At 28.7% G+C, this 20,704-nt stretch overlaps 2 protein-coding genes across 2 annotated transcripts in view; one reads left to right on the top strand and one right to left on the bottom strand.

Annotated features, from left to right (window-relative positions):
* Window positions 1-20,704, bottom strand: part of LOC100202133 (tyrosine-protein kinase receptor Tie-1) — a 108,490-nt gene that overhangs the window by 36,672 nt on the left and 51,114 nt on the right. Inside the window, exon 5 of the mRNA XM_065808185.1 lies at window positions 10,411-10,549. The gene's annotated coding sequence lies outside the window, so the exon portion shown is untranslated. The remainder of the gene's footprint in view (window positions 1-10,410; window positions 10,550-20,704) is intronic.
* On the top strand, window positions 1,413-9,253 carry LOC136086402 (uncharacterized). The gene is made up of 3 exons (XM_065808700.1): window positions 1,413-3,421; window positions 3,932-4,196; window positions 8,990-9,253. Exons 1-3 carry the CDS (start codon window positions 1,413-1,415, stop codon window positions 9,251-9,253), a joined length of 2,538 nt encoding a protein of 845 aa, XP_065664772.1.

Below are 20,704 nucleotides of genomic sequence, written 5' to 3'. Positions count from 1 at the left end.
TCCATTAAATTACTAAGAGGAGTATCCATTTCTCCTTTGGGAAAAGCGAAGTTCGGATTGAGTTTTATTTCGTCATTATTTCGTCATTTTACACATTTTACAATGTTATCTATAAATTTAAACAAATATATATAATTACAAGCTGACTGGGGCAAGTAGAAGTCAAAATGACTTATCATCAAGCCCCTTTGTGATATACAAAAAAAAAAATACAATTAAATTTTACATTTTCTAATATTACATAAAAGAGTGAAATTATTAGGTTTAAAAAAAAAAATTGGTTAGAAATTTTAGAAGGTTAAAGAAGAACTTAAAGTTAAAAAAAGAACTTAAAGTTAAAAATAACAAATAAAAAATTACAAATCTGTACATATTCGTATACATATTAAAGACAATAAACAAAAAAAAAAAAATTTAATTCGCTTCATATGCATATACATATTCAATACAATATTAAAATTAAATAAAGTACATAAAAAATTAAAAATACAAAACTATTTTGATTTTTTTTTCAAAAAAATGAGAGAATGTACGTAATGTTTAAATTTAGTAAGTGTTTTTTTATAGTTCTTTTAAATGTAGCAATAGATTTTATTTTTTTCATATTTTCGTCAAGAACCGAATTCCACAAGCGTGGTCCCCGGCATATAGTCGAGAAGTCAGATTTTTTGAGTGATGTTAGTGGGATGTAATAATTACTCATTGAATGTCTTGTTTCATATTTATGATTAATTCGAGTGAAACTTTTAAAAAAATATTTTGGAATCATTTCATTTTGAAGTTTAAACATAAATAACAAGTTATGGTATATATTTAGTTCGTATACATTTAGAGCATTTATTTCCTTGAGTACTGAGTTACTGTGGAGCATCGGCTTTGAACAAGGACAAAGTTAAGAAAATCGAAATAAAAAAGAAAGATCACGAAGCAGTTTTTAATGGTGTTGAATGGAGAGTCAAATGGAAATGGAGAGATGGAGAAAGCCCCGACCGATTGCGCAATAAAGTGGCACAGTACGGAATTCCACAACACGCTAGAGCAGACTATGAAAACGAACTACAGGATTGGATTGATCGGAAGTGGCTGTTAGAGTATGACGAAAATGAATTGGGGCCGCCCAAAGGGCAGATTCCTTTAATGGCTGTCATTTAGAGAAACAAAGACCACAAAATCCAACCTTTTCTGGACTGGAGAGAAGCTAACGATTTCATTGAGACATACACGAGAGATGCAGATGTGTGTGTCGAAAAGCTTAGAGAATGGAGAAGAATGGGTAACAAACCAGCAATTATTGATTTACGCAAGGCTTATCTTCAACTAAAAACTGATAAATCTCTTTGGCCCTTCCAAACAGTGGTGTTTCGAAATAAAAGGTATTGACACGACTTGGTTTCGGATTGAAAGTTGCGCCAATGATCATAAAATCCGTTGTGAGTGCCGTCATTGATCAAGACGAATTAGTGAAGAGTGGAACGTCCGCTTATGTTGACGACATTTTCATAGACGAAAGTGTGGTGAGTCTTGATTATGTCAAGAGGCATTTTTTTAAATATGGTTTAGAAAGTAAAGAAGGTGAGCAGATTGGTAATGATGGAGTTCGTGTGTTAGGATTGTGTGTGCGCAAGGTTGATAACAAACTGATGTGGTCCAGAGGGAATCGAGTTGATGCTATCTCGCAAAAGTTAACCAGGAGAGTTGTGTTTTCAATCTGTGGACAGTTGGTAGGACATTTACCCGTGTGTGGTTGGCTGCGAGTGATTTGTAATCTCTTGAAGAGGAAAGCTGTCAGTCTGACGAAGGGTTGGGACGATGAAATTTGTGATGAGAACGTTAAGTGGGTGCTTAAAGAAGTATTTGCTGAGGTGGAACGTTGCGAGCCTGCTTGTGGTGATTGGGCTGTGTATGGTGATGAGGGAAAAGTGTGGGTTGATGCCAGTTCTTTAGCGATGGGTGCTCTTATTCAAGTTGGGGAAACTACTGTGGAGGATGCAACATGGCTGCGAAAAGAAACGTCTGATATTCATATAAACATGGCAGAATTAGACGCTGTGATACGTGGAATGAAAATGGCTCTGATGTGGAAGCTGAAGAAAGTGACTGTTTTTACAAATTCCGTGACAGTATTCGACTGGGTTTCTGACGCCCTTACAGCAAAATCAAGGTTGAGATCAAAAGCGACGGGTGAAATGCTGATTCGAAGAAGACTGAGCGTGTTGCAAAAGCTAATTGAAGAATACAATGTTAGCGTTGAGGTAAAACTCATTCCTTCTAAAGATAATTTGGCTGACGCATTAACAAGAGTTCGCAGCAGATGGCTCAACAAACTGACTGTGCCAGAGTGTCGGAATAGTTGTATGGGAATCGTAGCTACGAAGGCTGAATCTATTTCCGATATACACCAAAGAACTGAACATTTCGGAGTGAATCGAACGTTAAACTTTGTTCGTAAAGCAATTCCGACTGCTACTGAAAACGATGTTCGAAATGTGATAAAAAGTTGCGAACCATGTCAGTCAATAGATCCAGCGCCAATACGGTGGGAAAAAGGGAAATTGGATGTTGAAGGAAACTGGGAGAGATTGGCCATGGACATCACGCATTATGGCACTGACAAGTTTTTGAGTCTAATTGATTGCGGACCTTCAAAATACGCGTTGTGGCGACAATTATCAAGCTCATACGGAAGTCTTGCCATAGTCCGAATACTCCGTCTTATTTTTTGTGAACGTGGAGCACCGTCTGAAATATTGACTGACAATGAGCCGACATTTAAAACTAAAGAGATAAGGAGTTTCCTTGATAGTTGGGGAGTACAAATTAGATTTAGAGCCGCTTATTATCCTGAAGGAAATGGAATTGTAGAAAGAAACCACCCTACGATCAAGAGAATAGCAGAACGATCGAAAATGTCGATACCGGAAGCACTATATTGGTACAATGTCTCAGCCGACAAAAATGGTGCAAGTCCGATGGACAAAATATACAGTTATACCATTGGTGTGAAAGGATTGGGAAAAGAGAATCTTCCTGCGCAAAATGTCACGAACAAGAGGTTTCGAATCGGCGATAAAGTCTGGCTGAAACCACCAAATGCGAGGTGCTATACAAAGTGGCAACCAGCTACGATAACTCGGAATGCGTCGAAACAAATCGTAGAAGTGAACGGCATTCCGCGTCATGTGAAACACGTTAGACCTCGAAATGATACTCAGTCCTGCATTATCCCTGATGTGGAAATAGAGATGATTTCTGAAACTGGTCTAGAGAACGCTAAAAATCAAGGAGAGCAAGTTAAAGATGAGACGAACGAGGAAAATGTCGAAGCTGAAGATAGACCCCAAGAAATCGACATGCTTTTGCGACGGAGTGGTCGGCAACGGCGCATGCCTTCGAAATACTTTGGTTGCTATTTGGATGATCCGTAAGGATCAAGGAGGAGTGTAATCCGGAAAGTTCTAGAACATTTAATGACGTTAGAGATTTAATAGCTTTAATAGTTTTTACCAATAATAATTGTAAATATGTTTTTGCGATGATTTATGACGGTGTTTTGAAGGATATTTTAGAAAAAGCATAGAGTATATATATTGAGGAAAAATTTGTAAATAGCAGAGTTTTAGTTAGGAGAAAAGATTATCGTTTATTGATTTAATTTATCTGTTTATTGATTTGTTGATTACGAGAAAAAACTACAGAATTATTGTAAATTTTGTGATAAGTGTCAAAGAGCAAACAGTTTTATACACTAAAGTTTATATTTTTTTTATTTATTCAAAACAATAATAACAATGATAATTTTAATTTATAATACTGGAGCTATTATTATCTAAGTTATAACAAAAATTAAACATAATTGTGTTATTTTCAAATAGTATAAAGTCTTAAAGACGATGAATAAGTTATATAATTTCTTTTGTAATATACTTTAAAGAGCATTTGAAAAATACTCAGCTGAACTACATCCTATTAAAGTTAAAAATGAAGTATGGAGTGCTGTTGGTATTGATTTAATTGGACCTCTTCCTTTAACAGAAAGGAGAAATAAATGTATCATAACAGCCACCTGTTTATTCTTCAAGTGGCCTGAAGCTGCTTACTTATCTGATAAAACAGCTGCAAGTGCAGCAGAATTCTTCTATACATGCTTTAAAAGACATGGTTGTTGTAAAGTTCAGATAAGTGAGTTTGTAAATGAGGTATTGTGTTGGATTTTGTTTGTTTAATTGTTTTTGTTTATTTGTTTCTTTTTATTACTTCTTTTTAAAGCTCTAAATTTTGTATAAAAAGGTTTAATTAAACTCTTCAGCGTCAACTTTTAAAATATGTTGATGAAAAGCAAAACATATGTGATCTATACATTAAGAGTGTATTATTTTCATACCGTGTTTCCTGTTCAAGACTCTACAAAACAAACCCCATTTTATCGAGTTTACGGAAGACAAGCTAGGCTTCCTGTTGATTTACAAATAAAATCTATAAAAAACGATTTTGAAAATAAACCTACGAATAATGACAGTTTAAAAAATAGTCTATTAGAAAATGTAATAGAAATGCGAAGAAATGCACTGCAAAATATTTAGAAAGCTCAGGAACGCCAAAAAAAAGCATACAATGCCAAATATTGTTCAGAAAACCAGTTGTTTAAAGTTAGCATTCAAGTGTTAATAAGAAATAGTAAAAAACTTTCCAGAAAAGGTTCAAAGATGGAGCCAAATTGGACTAGCTCATACAAATTTTATAAAATTTTGAAAAAGAATGCTTTTCGTTTATGTTATGTAAACGATTGCAATAAGAAAATAAAACAAGTATACAATATGACTCGTTTGAAGATTTATTATCCTATTTCTAAATATATGGTTCTAAATAGTATTGTTGAAAAAGTCCTAAATAATTCTAAAGAAAAGTCTAAACCTATATCTGAGGAACTTCTATTTTTACTCTGACAATGAAAAAAGTTATACTAGACAGCTAAGAATTGACTGACGAACGTATAAATTTAGCTCGGTTGATAATACAGAAACAGTTTCAAGATATTATTGGTTTGCAGGATACATTTAAGGCAGTAAGTACAGATAAAATTTCTGTTCAGATCCATTTTATTAATTCTCGTTGGGTCACTTCGTGTTCAATAAATTGATCAACTTCACTTTATTTTATCTAATTAACCAGTTAGCCAGATGTTACAAGAATTTTGCTGATTAAAATTATGAATTTCGACCAAGTATTGTTGTAAATATTAAAGGTGTCCAACAACGGAACGGAAGTTTAGATTGCGGACTATTTGCTATAGCTAATGCTGTGCATTTGGCTTTCGGTTAACAACCCAAAACTTTATCATATAATCAAAAGTTTATGAGACAACATCTTAAAAAAATGTTTCATGCTGGACAGTGTAAACTAGTCCAATTACTCAATAAGCGAAGTAAATTTAGTATTACACGTAACAATCCCTCAACCATAAATGTTCAACTGCATTGCACTTGCTTAATGTCTTGCACTTATTATTTTATCGTTGTTTGCACAAATGCCGAAAATGGTTCCATATTACATGTGTCCAATATACAGAAGACAATTCAGTGCAGGAGTGGAATTGCGAAATATGCATACGAAATATGCCATAAATATTTTTTCTATAAAATATTTCTGTATTTTTTTAAATATATTATCAATTCTTGTCTTAGAGTTTTATTTTGTTATAATTATTCAATTCAGCCTAATATACATTGTGGCAATGAATAAAATACTTCGAAAAAGTTCATTGAAAGCAAGAAATATTAACATAAATTAAATTTATAAAAATATTAGCAAAACCATCTATTTTATATTTAATGTTAATGAAAGTAAAATTATCAATTAAAAATACTTTTTTTAATTTTTTTAATTGTTTAAGGAGGATTTCTTTTAAAGGTTACTTTTATTAAGGTAAAGGTTTTTATTATGTAGCGTGCATAAAAGGTAAATTGTATTAAAAAGATGGAAAAGAACTATGATTATTCCTTTACAAATTTTAAGTTAATTTGAACTTTATAGTGTGCTCCTTCAATTCTTTGCAAATTTTAAGTTAATTTTAATTTGAGCTTTATAGTGTGCTCCTTCATTTTAGCTTGTTCGTTTAGGAAAAAAATCTGAAATTTCGAAGAAATGATGTTAGGAAAGATTGAAATTAATTCAATGGCTTTTTTCAGCAGCAAATTTTCCTGCGAACGGCAATAATTCCTAGGAAATAATGCAGCTGAGCAGCAGATTTTCCTAGGAAATTATGCCGCAGCTGCAAAATTTCCTAGCAGCAAAATTTCCTGTGACACCGGTATATTTTACGCACCTCTAATTATGAATTTTTTTAATGTTTTGTTTAAATGAAAACAAAACATTAAAAAAAAAGCGTAATATATATAAATTACACATTTTTCAAATACAAACAAGGCTTTTAAAAGAAGATAACAATGATCTTATTGTCAGAAAAGAGAGTAAAATACATTTAGTACGTAAAAAATTACATAAAAACATTGTGCTTGGATAAATGAAAAGTATAAAACAAAACTTGAACATACATGACAATAAAAATTAATTTTTATCACAAGATACTAAAAATATACTTAGGTATTTTCAATAGTGAGAATGAGATTTTTCAATTTATATTTAAAAACAAAATAAGATATTAAATAATTATTATTACTCATGTTAAACTTTCCTAATGGTTTCAAAATAAAAATTAAAGGAGATAAATGTACTTCCACATATAAACAAAAGAAAACTTTTTATAAACGTTTAGTTTATATATATCGAGGATTTTCATTTGATAAAAAAAAATGAGGAATGTACGAACTCATCTGCAGAATTAATTAAACGATGCATGTTTCTGATAGTGATAGAGACACTGTAACTTGCTTTGATCAGTGCTACTCCTGGCATTAACTCCATATACTTATACTTTTTTTTAGGAAATACGATGAACACTCTTTAGAAAGCACCACTATAACTGTTCATATTTTATAGATATTTTTTTCATATTTTCATACACTCATATTTTCAACTTAAACATTTTTTTCAGAAAAATTATGGTTATTATAGCTATTACAAAATGAAAATGAAAAGCTTTTCACCATTATAAAATTATGGTAAGTTGAATAAGCTTTTTTATTGTAAAATAATATTGGTCGTCAGCTAACATTAACATTTTATTGTTAAATAATATTGGTTGTCGGCTATCATTAACACTTTTTAAGTTTCATTTTGGTTACAGTTATGGTCGAATAAAAGATGAAGACAAATGGAATAATATAGGTGGAATTTTTCGATTGGCACCTTCGAAATTACTAAATAACTTATCATTCTCATTTATTGTATTTTTTTGAATGCTTTTAAATACAAGCTAACACTTCTATATTTGTTATTTTTATAATTGTTTTATAAGCCAGCATCTCTATTGCTTTGGCAACAAGTTAAATTAGTTGCACTATAATCCACTACTATGGCACTTAAATTAGGAAGTTTTTTTTTGTTTTCTGTGCTTAAGTAAAATTTTAATATTTATTTTTAAACATATTTTTAATGTTTTAATATTAACAAATAAAGTTAAAAAATAATTTAATAATTTTTTAACAAAACTTTTACACATATTTCTTGAAAAAATAATATTTCCACTTTAACTATGTTTTCTTTCAAACCGAAAGAATTCAATTAAACATCAAACAAAAATATTAAGTTTTACTATTAACTAAAACCCGAAATTTCAGGAAATGAAAATGAGTGCTATCCATTGAGTTCAACTTTTATACTTAGATTGGTAAGGGAGGATTCGATAATCTTTAAATAGTACATCGAAAGTAAAGAGCTTTTGAAGTACACCAGCATTGCGATATTTATCAAGGGTTTTAAAAATGTTGAGAGTGATACCTCTATTCTCTACATATCTATCGAATGCACAATAAAGCCTATCATTTATTACCGTTAACTAATCTGCAATAATAAAAGAAGATCAAAATCCATATTGGTGACTAAAAATTAATTTGATTCAAGATGAGAGACTCAGTGCTTTTTAATTATAGACTCAAAAGCTTTGCTTATGATAGGAAGAAAACTTATGGGGCGTTAGTTAGACGAGCCAAATTGATCTCTAAAATTCTTGAAAACAGAAAAATATATATATATATATATTTACACTGTCCTCCAAAACATTAACAACCAATTCAAAATTTGCTTTTTTTTTACTTTGAATACTAATTACAGCAATTTTATTTTTTTAATTACGCTTTGAATTCAGAAAATGCCTAATATTACATATAAGATAAAAGATTTGTACATAATAAGACTACTTGAAAATGAATAAACTTGTTTTTTTGTTTTTATTTATATTTTAACGCAAGAACATGGTCCTCCAAAACATTAGCAACTTTTTATAATTACACACAAAAACTCATGGAAAATCAGCAGTTCAAGTGTGGAATTCAATCAACTAATTGGTAATTTTTGTCCAGAGATGAATATGGAGTGTTGCACTTATTACAATATTACTTTAAGATCAAGTATATATGCTGTTTTGGATTATAATGGCAGGAAACAAGTATAATTTAGCTTTTCAAGAACGTATTGTATAAGATTGCAAGAATGGAGTCAAGCAAAACGAAATCGCAACCAAATACACCATTAACAATTCAATTGTATGTCAAATAATCAAACGATTTAATAAAGGTAGTACTTTAAAAACAGAACATAAGGGCGGAAGACCACTCAAAACATGTCGTTTCACCGATCGAAAAATTATTCGTCATGTTATAAAAAATCCTTTTTACAGCGCTAATGACACTATTAAAAAACTGAAACTTTCCGTGTCTCAAAATACAGTTTGTAGGCGGTTACAACCTTCAGGACTTTTGAACTTTAGAGCAGCAATAACCTTTCCATTTCTCAGAAAAATAGAAAAGCTAGAATTGAGTTTGCAAACTCTTATAGATACTGGACTATAAATGATTGGAATATAGTACTCTAGAGCGATGAATCAAAGTACAATTTGAAAAGTCCTGATGAAAATTTAAAGGTACGTAGACCTAAAGGTAAACGCTTAGATCCTAAATACACAAGAGGAACAATCAAGCATGGTGGTGAAAAAAGTGCAAAGGTTTGGGGTTGTTTTTCTGGTCTTAGTGGATTTGGACTTATTTACCGAATAAATGGCATTATGGATCAGTATGTTTATTGTAATATTCTCAAGGAAAGAGTAGTTCCTTGTACTGATAATAATATGCCTTTTTAATGGACATATCAACAAGACAACGAAGATTGCTCGCCCTCTCTAGTTTCTAAGGAGACCCGCCCCTTCCCCAACTTTTTTTTGAGTGGACCTTTATTATTTTTAAAGAAATTGACAATTTTCATAAGAAATTGAGGAATTTTTATCAAAATGAGGTAGTATGCCCTCACCCACTATGAAAACCGTGTCGTCGGGCCTGTGAAAACCATTGATTTTTTGTCCTAATTCCCAAACTTCAAGGAAAAAAAAGTTCAGTTGAATTTCGTCTGTTGGTTAAAAGAGCGTCGGTTTAAACGTTTATTTATTGTAAACGACCATTTAGCAAAAACCTTATTTAAAAGCGACCTACGCAAAGAATTAAACTTTCATTCATTTTTTGCAAAAAAAATTGCGAAAAATTTTTGAAATTCTTTTTCTTTTTGTTTCTACTTTATTTTACGGTTTTTATATCTGTATATATAAGTATTCTTTCTGTACTATTATCTGCTACCAAGGTTTTGCAATATAACATATAAAAGTATAGTCGAAAACTTAACTTAAGTGAGACACGTATAGATTTTGTATTTTGAAATTATCAACTTCTGAAACTATCAAGAAGTTTATTGGTTAATGCACTATTTTTTTTATCAGGTTAATATTAGTTCTAGGGAATTTAAAGTAACACTAAATCAAAAGTTGTTTTATAATTTTTGTTATTTGTAAGTTACAGCTCTTAAAAGTTAGGTCTATTAAAAATATTTTCAAAGATACCAAAGATATCAAAGATATCAAAGATTACTGGCACAGAGTAACATTAACAAAATGGTCGTTTTCGGTTACCCGGTAAAACCGCGGAATTATATATATATATATATATATATATATATATATATATATATATATATATATATATATATATATATATATATATATATATATATATATATATATATATATATATATATATATATATATATATATACGTTATATACTTTTCATAATGCGTGTGTTTGGAATTTGACTATTTTTAACTAAACTCATATTTGAACAAAGAAACCCTAATAAAAAAAAATAGTTTAGTGTTGAATAAGGTTCAAAAAAGCTTACAAATCAAAATAAAAATGCTTAGTTAAAAATGCTGATCTCCAAAAAAAGTGACCAAAACAATTAACATTACTTACTCAATCGTTTGAACAAATGAAGGAGGAAGTACTGGATTTTGGATTGACGGTTGTATTCTTTTTCTTCTTTTTAAATAAACAACAGAAGCAGCAATAATTGCAGTAATTATAACTACTGGAGCTGCAATAATAACATTTTCTAAAAAAGTTATCAGAAAAGTAATAAAACAATGATAAAAATTTTTGTTTCGATTTTTTGTTCAAAAAATTGAAACAAAACTTAGTTATATTGCAAGCAGTTATGAAATGCTATTTATAAATATTTTAAAATATAATTATATTGCTATCTAACTCTAAGCAGAACTTATAATTGATAATATTGGGCGTGTCACTATTATATTTATATTAATCTGTCATTGTAAACTAAAGTTAGTTAATTAATTATACTTAATTAAAAAAAAAAAGACAGTAACAAAACAAAATAAATAGTTCTACAGTACATCAAAAGAAATAATACTACCGTTTTTGTTCACAATTTTAAATATTTATTTCAAAGTATTATGCAAAATAACCAAATCTATCAATAGCTACTTGGAAAAACGTAAGGTACTGGGTAAACTCTTAACTCAAATACAATTTGCTAAACAATGTGATGAAAACCTTTGAGACTCTTAAATGGTTGAATAATCCGTTGAATGAATAACATTTTGTAGTTAAATATTAATATTACATGGATACAAAATTAATTAAAAAAAAAAATTTAATATTTTGTAAACGCATATAATACTACACATATACACAATTAATTTATCATAGATATTTATCATAGCTGAATACAATAATAAATGGATACATTACATATAAAATCTTTTTTTTATTTTATAGTATTTAAAAATAATTGTCTCCTATTTTATATATCTGTCTATCCATTTATCAGTGGTTGAAGCAGCACTTGTGTCATGTTTTACCTATTTATCAGTTGATGAAACAGCATTTCTGGCATGTTTTACCTATTTATCAGTTGATGAAACAGCACTCCTGGCATGTTCTTCCTATTTTTCATTTGATGAAGCAGCACTCCTCGCATGTCCTACCTATTTATCAGTTGCAACACTTTGTGTGTGTTTTATCAATTTTTCTGTCGATGTAATAAAAATAAAAACATTTTCTTTAATACCATTTTTTTATTGCAAAAATACATGCTGTTCTTGCAAGAAAAATTTTAAATAATTTCCCATTTGGATAAATAAAACTTACTAAACATAAAGTATGATTTAATTTCTAAATGCAGATATGAAAAAAAGTACCTTCAAAAAACTAAAAAAAAACTAATAATCTAATTAGAATTAGGGTGATTTCAAATTAAAGCACCCAAAATTTAGGAAATTTTAAATCATAGGCCCATATATTTTTTCAAACTTCTTTGGCTGTTTCATATTGCAAAGAAATATTTACACAAAAAAGTTTAGCCCAAAATTTTGAATGGTTTCTTAAATATTTCAATTTTAATATTCACCTGGTTTCCCAAAATGACCCGGTTTTATTACATATTGAAAGTTGTTTTCCCTAATAAAACAAACTAAAAAGTGCGAAAATGTGAAGCTACATGTTTATACTATTTTTTCGATGCAGAATTCAATAAATACACTTAAAATGCTGAATTATGAATGGAACATGTCTAAAAACTAATAAAACAACTGATTTATATAATCAAACATAAATTCTAAAGTCTCAACACCACTAATTAACGTTTTTTTTTCAATATTTTTGTTACTTACAATATTACTTGTCATAAAAAAACAAAATTGAAAAACAAAAGAAAAATATATAACTATAATTATAAAAGTCCATCACTTTTTTATTAAGTAATTAAAAAAACATGAAAAGAAAGACTTAACCCGATAAAGTTTAAGGGTATTCTTTAGGTGAGGTAAAGAAATCTAAATTATGTAAAAAATTCGCATTCTAGTCTAGAAAGTTGACAATTTGTGTTAGAGATTGAGTGCAAAGCTGTGGGCCTTAACAACTTCAGAGTCACTGAGAGTAGAGCCTAGCCATTCAGTGCGATGAGCATTCAATTCAACAACAACGATGTTTGCTGAAAGATGAAGAGCAAAAACTAGGTCAATTTGATTAAAGTTAACATAGAAAAGTATACAATTTTGAAGTGAAGGAAAACAATTTAAAACAAAGAGAAAAATTTAAAGTCAAATGGTGCTAAACGAAAGCTCATGAAAAAAAATCTATTGATTTAAATCTAGTTTACAGCCAAAACAGGGAATTCTTACAAATGTAAATGTTCTGGGAACGCATGGGACTATTAGAGTTTTTATAAATTAAAGGAAAATAACCTTCAGCACTAAGATCACACAAGATGAAACTCAGGAACTTAAATCAGTCCCACAATAAGAAAGTTAGTGTGATGAATTTTGAAAGAGACAAAACTTAACAAAAGAAAAATTATATTAAAATCTACAAAAATTAGAATGATATATTTAGAGATTTTGGTGGTGGCAGTTGTTTTTTGTTTTATAGTTTGGTTAAGTTAACATTTAATACTGATTTAAATACTGATCTGTGTCCTGCATTTTGGAATATTTTTTGAAGTTTTAGTGAAAGGTCTGGTACCTTGGGCAAAAACACTACAGAAAAATTATTGCACTCAGATGGAATAATCATCGTACCTGTTTTCCATAAACATTTTGATTAAAAATTTAATTCGTTTGAAATGAGGTTTATTGCATATATATAAATATATTATATATATATATATATATATATATATATATATATATATATATATATATATATATATATATATATATATATATATATATATATATATATATATATATATATATATAGTGAGAAAGTTAAGTGTTTTTGTTTTGTTTTTATTTTCAATTCTATAGAATATGCTGTTGATTTAAAATGTCTTGGAACTGTTTTGTTTGTTTGATGTTAGAAAATATTATTTGACTATCGTCAACATATCTTAAAAATGATTTTAGATTAAGTGCAGGATTGTCAATGCTATTTTATTAGCTTTGCTTCCATGGAATTGTGGAAAAAAAATTTGGCGAGATCTTCCGCATAAGGAAATCTGATTTTTGCCAAAATTTTAAAAAATATTCAGAAAATCAGGATGAAGAGGTGTATATAAATATAAATTAAAGATCGTTATTATTCAAAAAAATTATAATAATCAAACAATTAGTTAACAGCCAGCCTAGAACCTTTATAACAAAATGCAATGTTTTTTTTGTTTTGGTATTCGGCAGTCGGTCGAATAGGAATAATTGGTCTTATGCCAAATTGAGGAAATAATCAGATTTGGCCAATTACCAAATAGTCACCGAATATCGTGACATCTCTAATATTTATCTTTGATAAAAGCTTCATAACATTTCACGATAAAGGTAAAAAAAATGTCAAAAAAACGATGCTCAGAGTTTTAGCACAAAATTCATTTCCGTAAATCGCTATTTTTTTTTTTTATTATTTTTTTTATTTTGTTCTTTATTACAATAGTTAAGATGAAAAAGAACTTGAAACCTAAAAGTTATACAAAGTATAAAAGTAAACAAATAAAAAAATCGATTCAAAAATGAAACTTAAATTTTTATTCTTTGGTTAATTCACATATTTTTAATCTCAAGTCATTCTTTATCGACTGTGGTTATTTTATTTAAAAGCTATAATTGTTTAATTTGTGGTACGATTTATTGCGAATATCATTTTTTTGGATAACATCTTTTTTGTTTCTAGTTCCATCAACGTGTTCCACATTTAATAAGTTTAAAAATCAATTCTTTTTTAGCTGTGTATAGATTTAATCCCATTTTCAACTTTGTTTTGTTTTGTTTTATTTGTTTGTATCTTTTTTTAATTTTTTTAAAGTTTCATCTACATCCTCCACGTTTAGTAAATTCTAAAAACTATTACTTTTAAATTTATGTACAGATGCCAAATCAAAGATTTACCATTATTATTATTTTTTTTTGTTAATTACATCGTTTTTACCTTAGACTTCATTGACATCTGCTGCAGATTACAATGTCTAAGGTGCTTGAATATTTTAAAACTTAATATCCATCTTGTTCTACAGTACATGTTTAAAACAAAATATGGACTGTCCCCCAAAATTCTTGAAACTTATTTTAAAGAAATACACCATAAATATGCTACAAGATTTTCCGCAAACAACTTTGTTATACCAAAATCTTATTCTAATCAAAATTCTTATTCAATTCAGAATTGCGGACCACTTTGGTGGAAAAGATTCCCAAACATTGTTTCCGGAAAAAAAATCTCCACATCAGTTCATTCAAAACAGTTTTTATTTAACACAGATTTTTATTTATATTATTGTAAGTCTTTCTTTTAAAAATAGATCAGATATATATTTTAAAAACTGAAAAACAAGGTAATTACTCCTTGTAACCATTAAAAAAGGTTAAAATTTTTTGACAATAACCATTATCAAAAATCACATTTTCTCGCTTTTTATTTTGTGTGTGTGTGTGCTTGTGTGTATATATATATATATATATATATATATATATATATATATATATATATATATATATATATATATATATATATATATATATATATATATATATATATATATATATATATATATATATATATATATATATATATATATATATATAAAGTTATTATATATTCACTCTTACTTTTACCCAATCTATTCAAGATATTATGTATTAAACGATATCTTACTTTATTTTGTATATATTTTTTGTAAACATTAATTCAATTTTTATTTTATACTATATATTCTTCAAATAACTTTGAAAAAATTATAAATTGTAACACGATGCTCGGCGATAAGGCAAATCAATGCCTTTTTCTTTCTCTGGCCATTAACTTAGTTGTAAATTTATGGAAACTGTTATATTTATTAAACGGCAAAATATGTTTAAAAAAAAATGTCATTTCTTTATCAACTACTTATAGTCTATTCGTTAAAAAATTTAAAATCAGTTTAATTTTTTTGTTGTTAATTACAGTTATTTTTTACTTTTAGTTTCATCAGTATCTGCCCCAATCTGTATAATCAAAAAATATATCTTTACTTTGTATAGATCTAATGCCAATTTCAAATAACTTTTTTGTTGACACAATATTTTTAATTTTAGTTTTCATGTCTGCAAGAGTTGGTATTAGATCTAGACTACAAAATAATGAAATTCGAGCTGAGATTACTTATAGTCAGACATTAAATTGCCAAATAAAGGATTAAAAAACAAAAAGGGTTGTTGGGGCGCAAGCTATGTGTATCAGTAAAATGATGAATTTATACAAATATTTATCTGCAAAGCAACTTGAAGGTTTAGATGTGATGTCTGAAAACATTGTTAGAAAAAAATTCTATCACGAATGGTATGATACTGACTATTCAAAGTGCAACCCTTGGAATTAGGGTCGGCATTCGGCAATGCCGACCTAACTGCCGATATGAAAATATTTGAGGTCGGCAAAAAATTGCTGACCTCGTTTCTATGTTTTATAACTAGACCTTTGTATCAAATAATTTTTGCTGACCTGATGCCGACCTCAAAAAACGCATTATGAACTCTGTCTGTAATTTTATTAGTTACTAAATTATCAAGAGTAAAGTTATAAATAAACTTTAATTAAATGATTTTAAATACCAATTGCAAACTTTGTTAAATTCTAATTAATCATCATTACCTTTAAATAACTATGAACAACTAATAAATAGTAATTAATGAAGTTTAGCTTAAAAAAAACTTTATACCATAAACTACTTGCTTTTTTATAAAAATACTTATAATTTTTTATAAAAATTTTTTTATATAAATGTCAAAAAGTTGTGCCCAAATAGTAACTGTGGTTAAAGTGTGAGAACAAGAAAACCCCAGTATTTGAGGCTACCTGCTTTGATTGAGAGGGGAACATGTGCATTCGAAAAATATTTTGTAATTTTTTAAACGAAAACGAAACTTATTAAGAAATTTAAATTTGTTTGGTCAAAACGTTGTTTGGTCATAAATTTTAAACTGTATTAATATTTTATTATAATTTGAATTCTATGAATGAAATTTCTTTTACTATACGATAGGGTGGCCATCTGCGAGCATTTAGCCGGGACAGTCCCATATTTTTACAAAATGTCCCGTGTCCTTTATTTGACCTCATTTTTCCTGTATTTTTGATTTATATAGTACAATTTTCACTTTAAAATTTTTAATGAAAATTTTAACGCTTTTTTTAAAAACAAATTTGCAATTTATGATGCCGCTCAGTGAAGCGAAATGATCAAAAAGCGGCCAAAACACAAAATTTTGTAAAGTGATAAACGTTTTTATTAAATTATTGTTCCAATTCAAGAAAAACTTAAGAAGTTAGTAATTAAAAACTTTTCAAGTTGTAGACCCCTCCCCTTACACCCTCTTCTCTCCCCCTCCTCCCTTGAATTTTCAATGCATTTTTTTTTAATTTTTAGATTCTAGAAACTATTCTAAAAATATTTTCTAAGTGAAAAAAATATTTACTTTATGCATTAAAATGTAATCCCTGATTATATATACTGATAAGTGAATTTTACGTGAAAATATTTAAGTTTGATCAGATAACACTTATTAAGAAAAAAAATAACTATTTATCTCGTCTGAGGAGGTCCTGTACATCAGGATCAAGGTTGGGACCAGAAAATGTCTTGGGGTTCTTGAAAGCAATCAAAGAGATGACAGGGTCACTTCTTATTTGTAAATAATGGATTTGGTTCTGCATCACAAAAATTCTAGATATTTTGCATGTGTGATTGAGCCTTACATTTCGTATGGCCTTATTTTGTGCTTCCTGAGCCTCCTCCGAATACGCTCCAATGGGAACATCCAAGTGCTCATCAATTAAAAATCCTTGTTCAAGAACCTTTTGAAATGTAGGTGGCATAATGTACCAAGGATAGGTTTCCACTATCAGCTCTGAAGTTTTAAAACAGTATGCTTTAAAAGCATCCAAGTTCAGGTGGAATTCACTGCAAACGGCATTCAATATGTTTCTTAGTCTTAAAATGATGTCCAAACTAACTCCTGTTATTTCAGAGAAAGATTCTGCTGCTAGAAATGTCCTCCTTGCAGTGTTTCCTGTATTAGTATTTTCAAATCCCTGCTTAGGAGTATCAACCACTAAGCTTAAAACCTCTCTAAACTTTCTTTTGAATTCTTTTTTTCGAGATTTTACAAATAATTTATCTTCATTTATATACCAAGTGTAGAATGAATTCAAAAATTTGTATCCAACAGTGCAGTGTGGATAATCCTAAAGCTATAGCTTGCTTATTGCAAAATTTTTCTCTAATTATATCCAGCTTGTTAATTTCACTAGGCTTGGCAGAACTAACATTGCAAGATTGAGTTGAGTTTGTATCTGTTATAGCATTCAGTGTCTTGCCGTCCAACATTAACGGCAAATATCCACTTTAGTTATAACCCACTACACGTCATGTAACATTTAACATAATATAATCACATCATGTTAACAACATCTCAATTCAAGATTAAAAAAATACGGATGAAACACTTTTCCAGGCATGATGTAAACTCCCAAATTTTTTATTTTAATACCATTGTCAAATGAGGATGTGTTACAATATATTACGGTTATTGGAGCTTGGGAACATGAAGAACCCAAATAACGACCCCCTCCAACCCTTTAAAAGAGGGGACAGTATTTCAAACATAATTGTTTTTAAAACTTAAAAAAAAATTTAATTTTATCAATAGAATTCAAATTTTATAAAAAAACCTTTTGGGGTTCAGAAGTAATGACCACGTACAGTTTACAACCCACTCATTGTTGGGGGGAAAAATATTTTACACAGATTTTTATTTTTTATACTTATGCCGAAAAATCAATTTTGGGCAATTTGGGACAGCTAATTTTTTTTAGTTGTTCATGATAACATCCCCTGAAATAAAAAAGTCATTTTAGGGTGGAACTCTGCGGAACTTTTGAGATATATTTATTGAGATTATTTTCAAAAACAATATTTATCGGAAAATTTATATTTTAACCTAATATTTTAATTACTCCATTGGCAAAAGCTATATTCAATATTTTAAGCTTTTTACTTATGAAAAAGATAAAAGAATGCCTAAATTAAGTTTTATAATAATAAAAAGTTCGCGAATTTTAGCGAACTTTTTTTACCTTCCACTAGGTAGGATTAAATGCTTTTCTGACTAGGATAGTAGACATGAGAGAACCAAAATATGTGCTTTCCTTATCATTTGATATTTTTTATAATAAGATGTAAAAAAAAATTAAAGAAAATGCTATTTAAAAAAATTCCACTTATGGCCACTTTTTGAGCTTTTTGCGTCATAATGTGCCGTAGAATTTCTTTCGAATTTCGTCGTAATATCTTAAGCTGTGTTGAAAATTTTTCAAAATGACATAAAATTATTTATTTTAATATTTAAATTTATATTTGTGACTCCTAAATAAGATTAATATATTAAACTAGTTATATTAAATAAGATAGTAAGTAAAAAGTATACAATTAAGATTGTTTTAATTATTAATTTAACTTTCTTATAGCATCATCTCTAATAAAAAGAAACTAAAAACTCGATGAAGTTTTAAATATGCAACTAAATTTGAATTTATTAAAATAGTGGTCGTAAACGACAGTAAAGCATATTGCAATTTATGTTCAGTAGAATTTTCAGTTGAATTAGGAGGTCGAAGTGATATTGTTCAACATTTTGATATTAAAAAGCATAAGTCGTCAATTGCTGCTGGATCATCAAACAGGAAAGTAAATGAATTCTTCAAAAAAATAGATGCATCAAGTAATGATCTTGAAATTACTCCTAAGAAAGCAACATTTGCGTATCATATTGGTAAGCATTGATTGTCATTTCGTTATACTGATTGTACTTTAGAATAAGTACGAGTTTTTTTGGTAAAAGGTTTACGCTTGGGAAAACAAAAACAGCTGCTGTCATAACACAAGTAATTGCACTGTTTATTGATGTGACAACAAAAATGGAACTAAAAAAAGTTAGTTTTATAGCTCTCGTAACAGATACTTCCAATCATAAGAGTATCAAAATGTTGCCTGTAATTGCAAGATTCTTTAATCGAGTCATTGGTGTTCTTAACAAAAAAAATTCACTCCAAGCAATTCCAAATGAACAGTCAACAATTTCTAATTTAATTTTAGAAATAATTGGAAAACAAGATTTAAAGGATAAAGTAGTTGCATTCACAGCTGACAATACAAATTCGAATTTTGGTGGCGTCAATCGCAATGGTGTCAATAATGTCTGGCGAAAGCTTCAAAACGATTCAAAAAGAGATATGGCTGCAAATATATGTATGGCTCATATAGCACATAATGATTCAAATGCCGGATGTGACATGCTTGGTAAAATTTATAAACATTTTAATCTTTACACTGCGAGAACAGAAAAATTCAAACAGTTATGTGATGAAGTTGATTTATATTATAAACTTTTGTTAAACCATTCAAGCACACGCTTTTTAATACTTCGACCTGCAATTTTTTATTTTATTGAGTTTTACAATCCTTTGAAGGATTACTTTGCATCGTTAACAAAGTGTTATCAAATCACTAGTTATCAAATCTTTTTTTGACAACAGTGAAAATAAAGTTTGGATGCTTAAAAATTTCAATGACTCAATAAAACTTATTGAGTCATTATCTACAACATGTTTTAAAGCAGCAAATCAAATGAAAATATTGAAAGGAAAAATAATAAACAGAAAAGCCTTTAGATTTCTACCTACTGAATCCGAATCTGAATTTCAAAAGCTAAGTGAATCTAAGAAAAACCAAGTAATGATCAACATAAATGATTTTTATGAAACTATAATCAATTATATTCAGATTTGGGAAAATTCATTTGACGGTTCGCAAGTTTTTATATGGATTATAATGAATATCCTGATTGGAATGATGTCGAATTATCAACTCAATATATTAAAAAAAGATACGGAGAGAAGTTCAATAATATTATTAATGTTGATTGACTATTTGATGTGTATGGCTTAATGCGTGATTATGTTATACAAAACTAATCAAGCTGGTCAAACTTAAAACTTTTATCAGAAAGCATTTGCGAAAGATTTTCATATAGTTTAGAGAAAACTCAACATCTTTAACAAATTTAGAAAAATTAGCTGAGTTTCATTTTGTTTGGCTGGCTCATCAGCAGAAGTTAATCAGATCTGGGATGATAACAAAAATCGACTTGATATTGAGACAATTGATTCATTGACAACTATTAAATACAATTCTATCTTAAACTGTTTACACTTTTATAATCTAATC

This window comes from Hydra vulgaris, chromosome 10 (assembly GCF_038396675.1).
Source record: "Hydra vulgaris chromosome 10, alternate assembly HydraT2T_AEP".
Taxonomy (NCBI): Eukaryota; Metazoa; Cnidaria; class Hydrozoa; order Anthoathecata; family Hydridae; genus Hydra; species Hydra vulgaris.
This window is presented reverse-complemented; position numbering and strand designations above follow the sequence as displayed.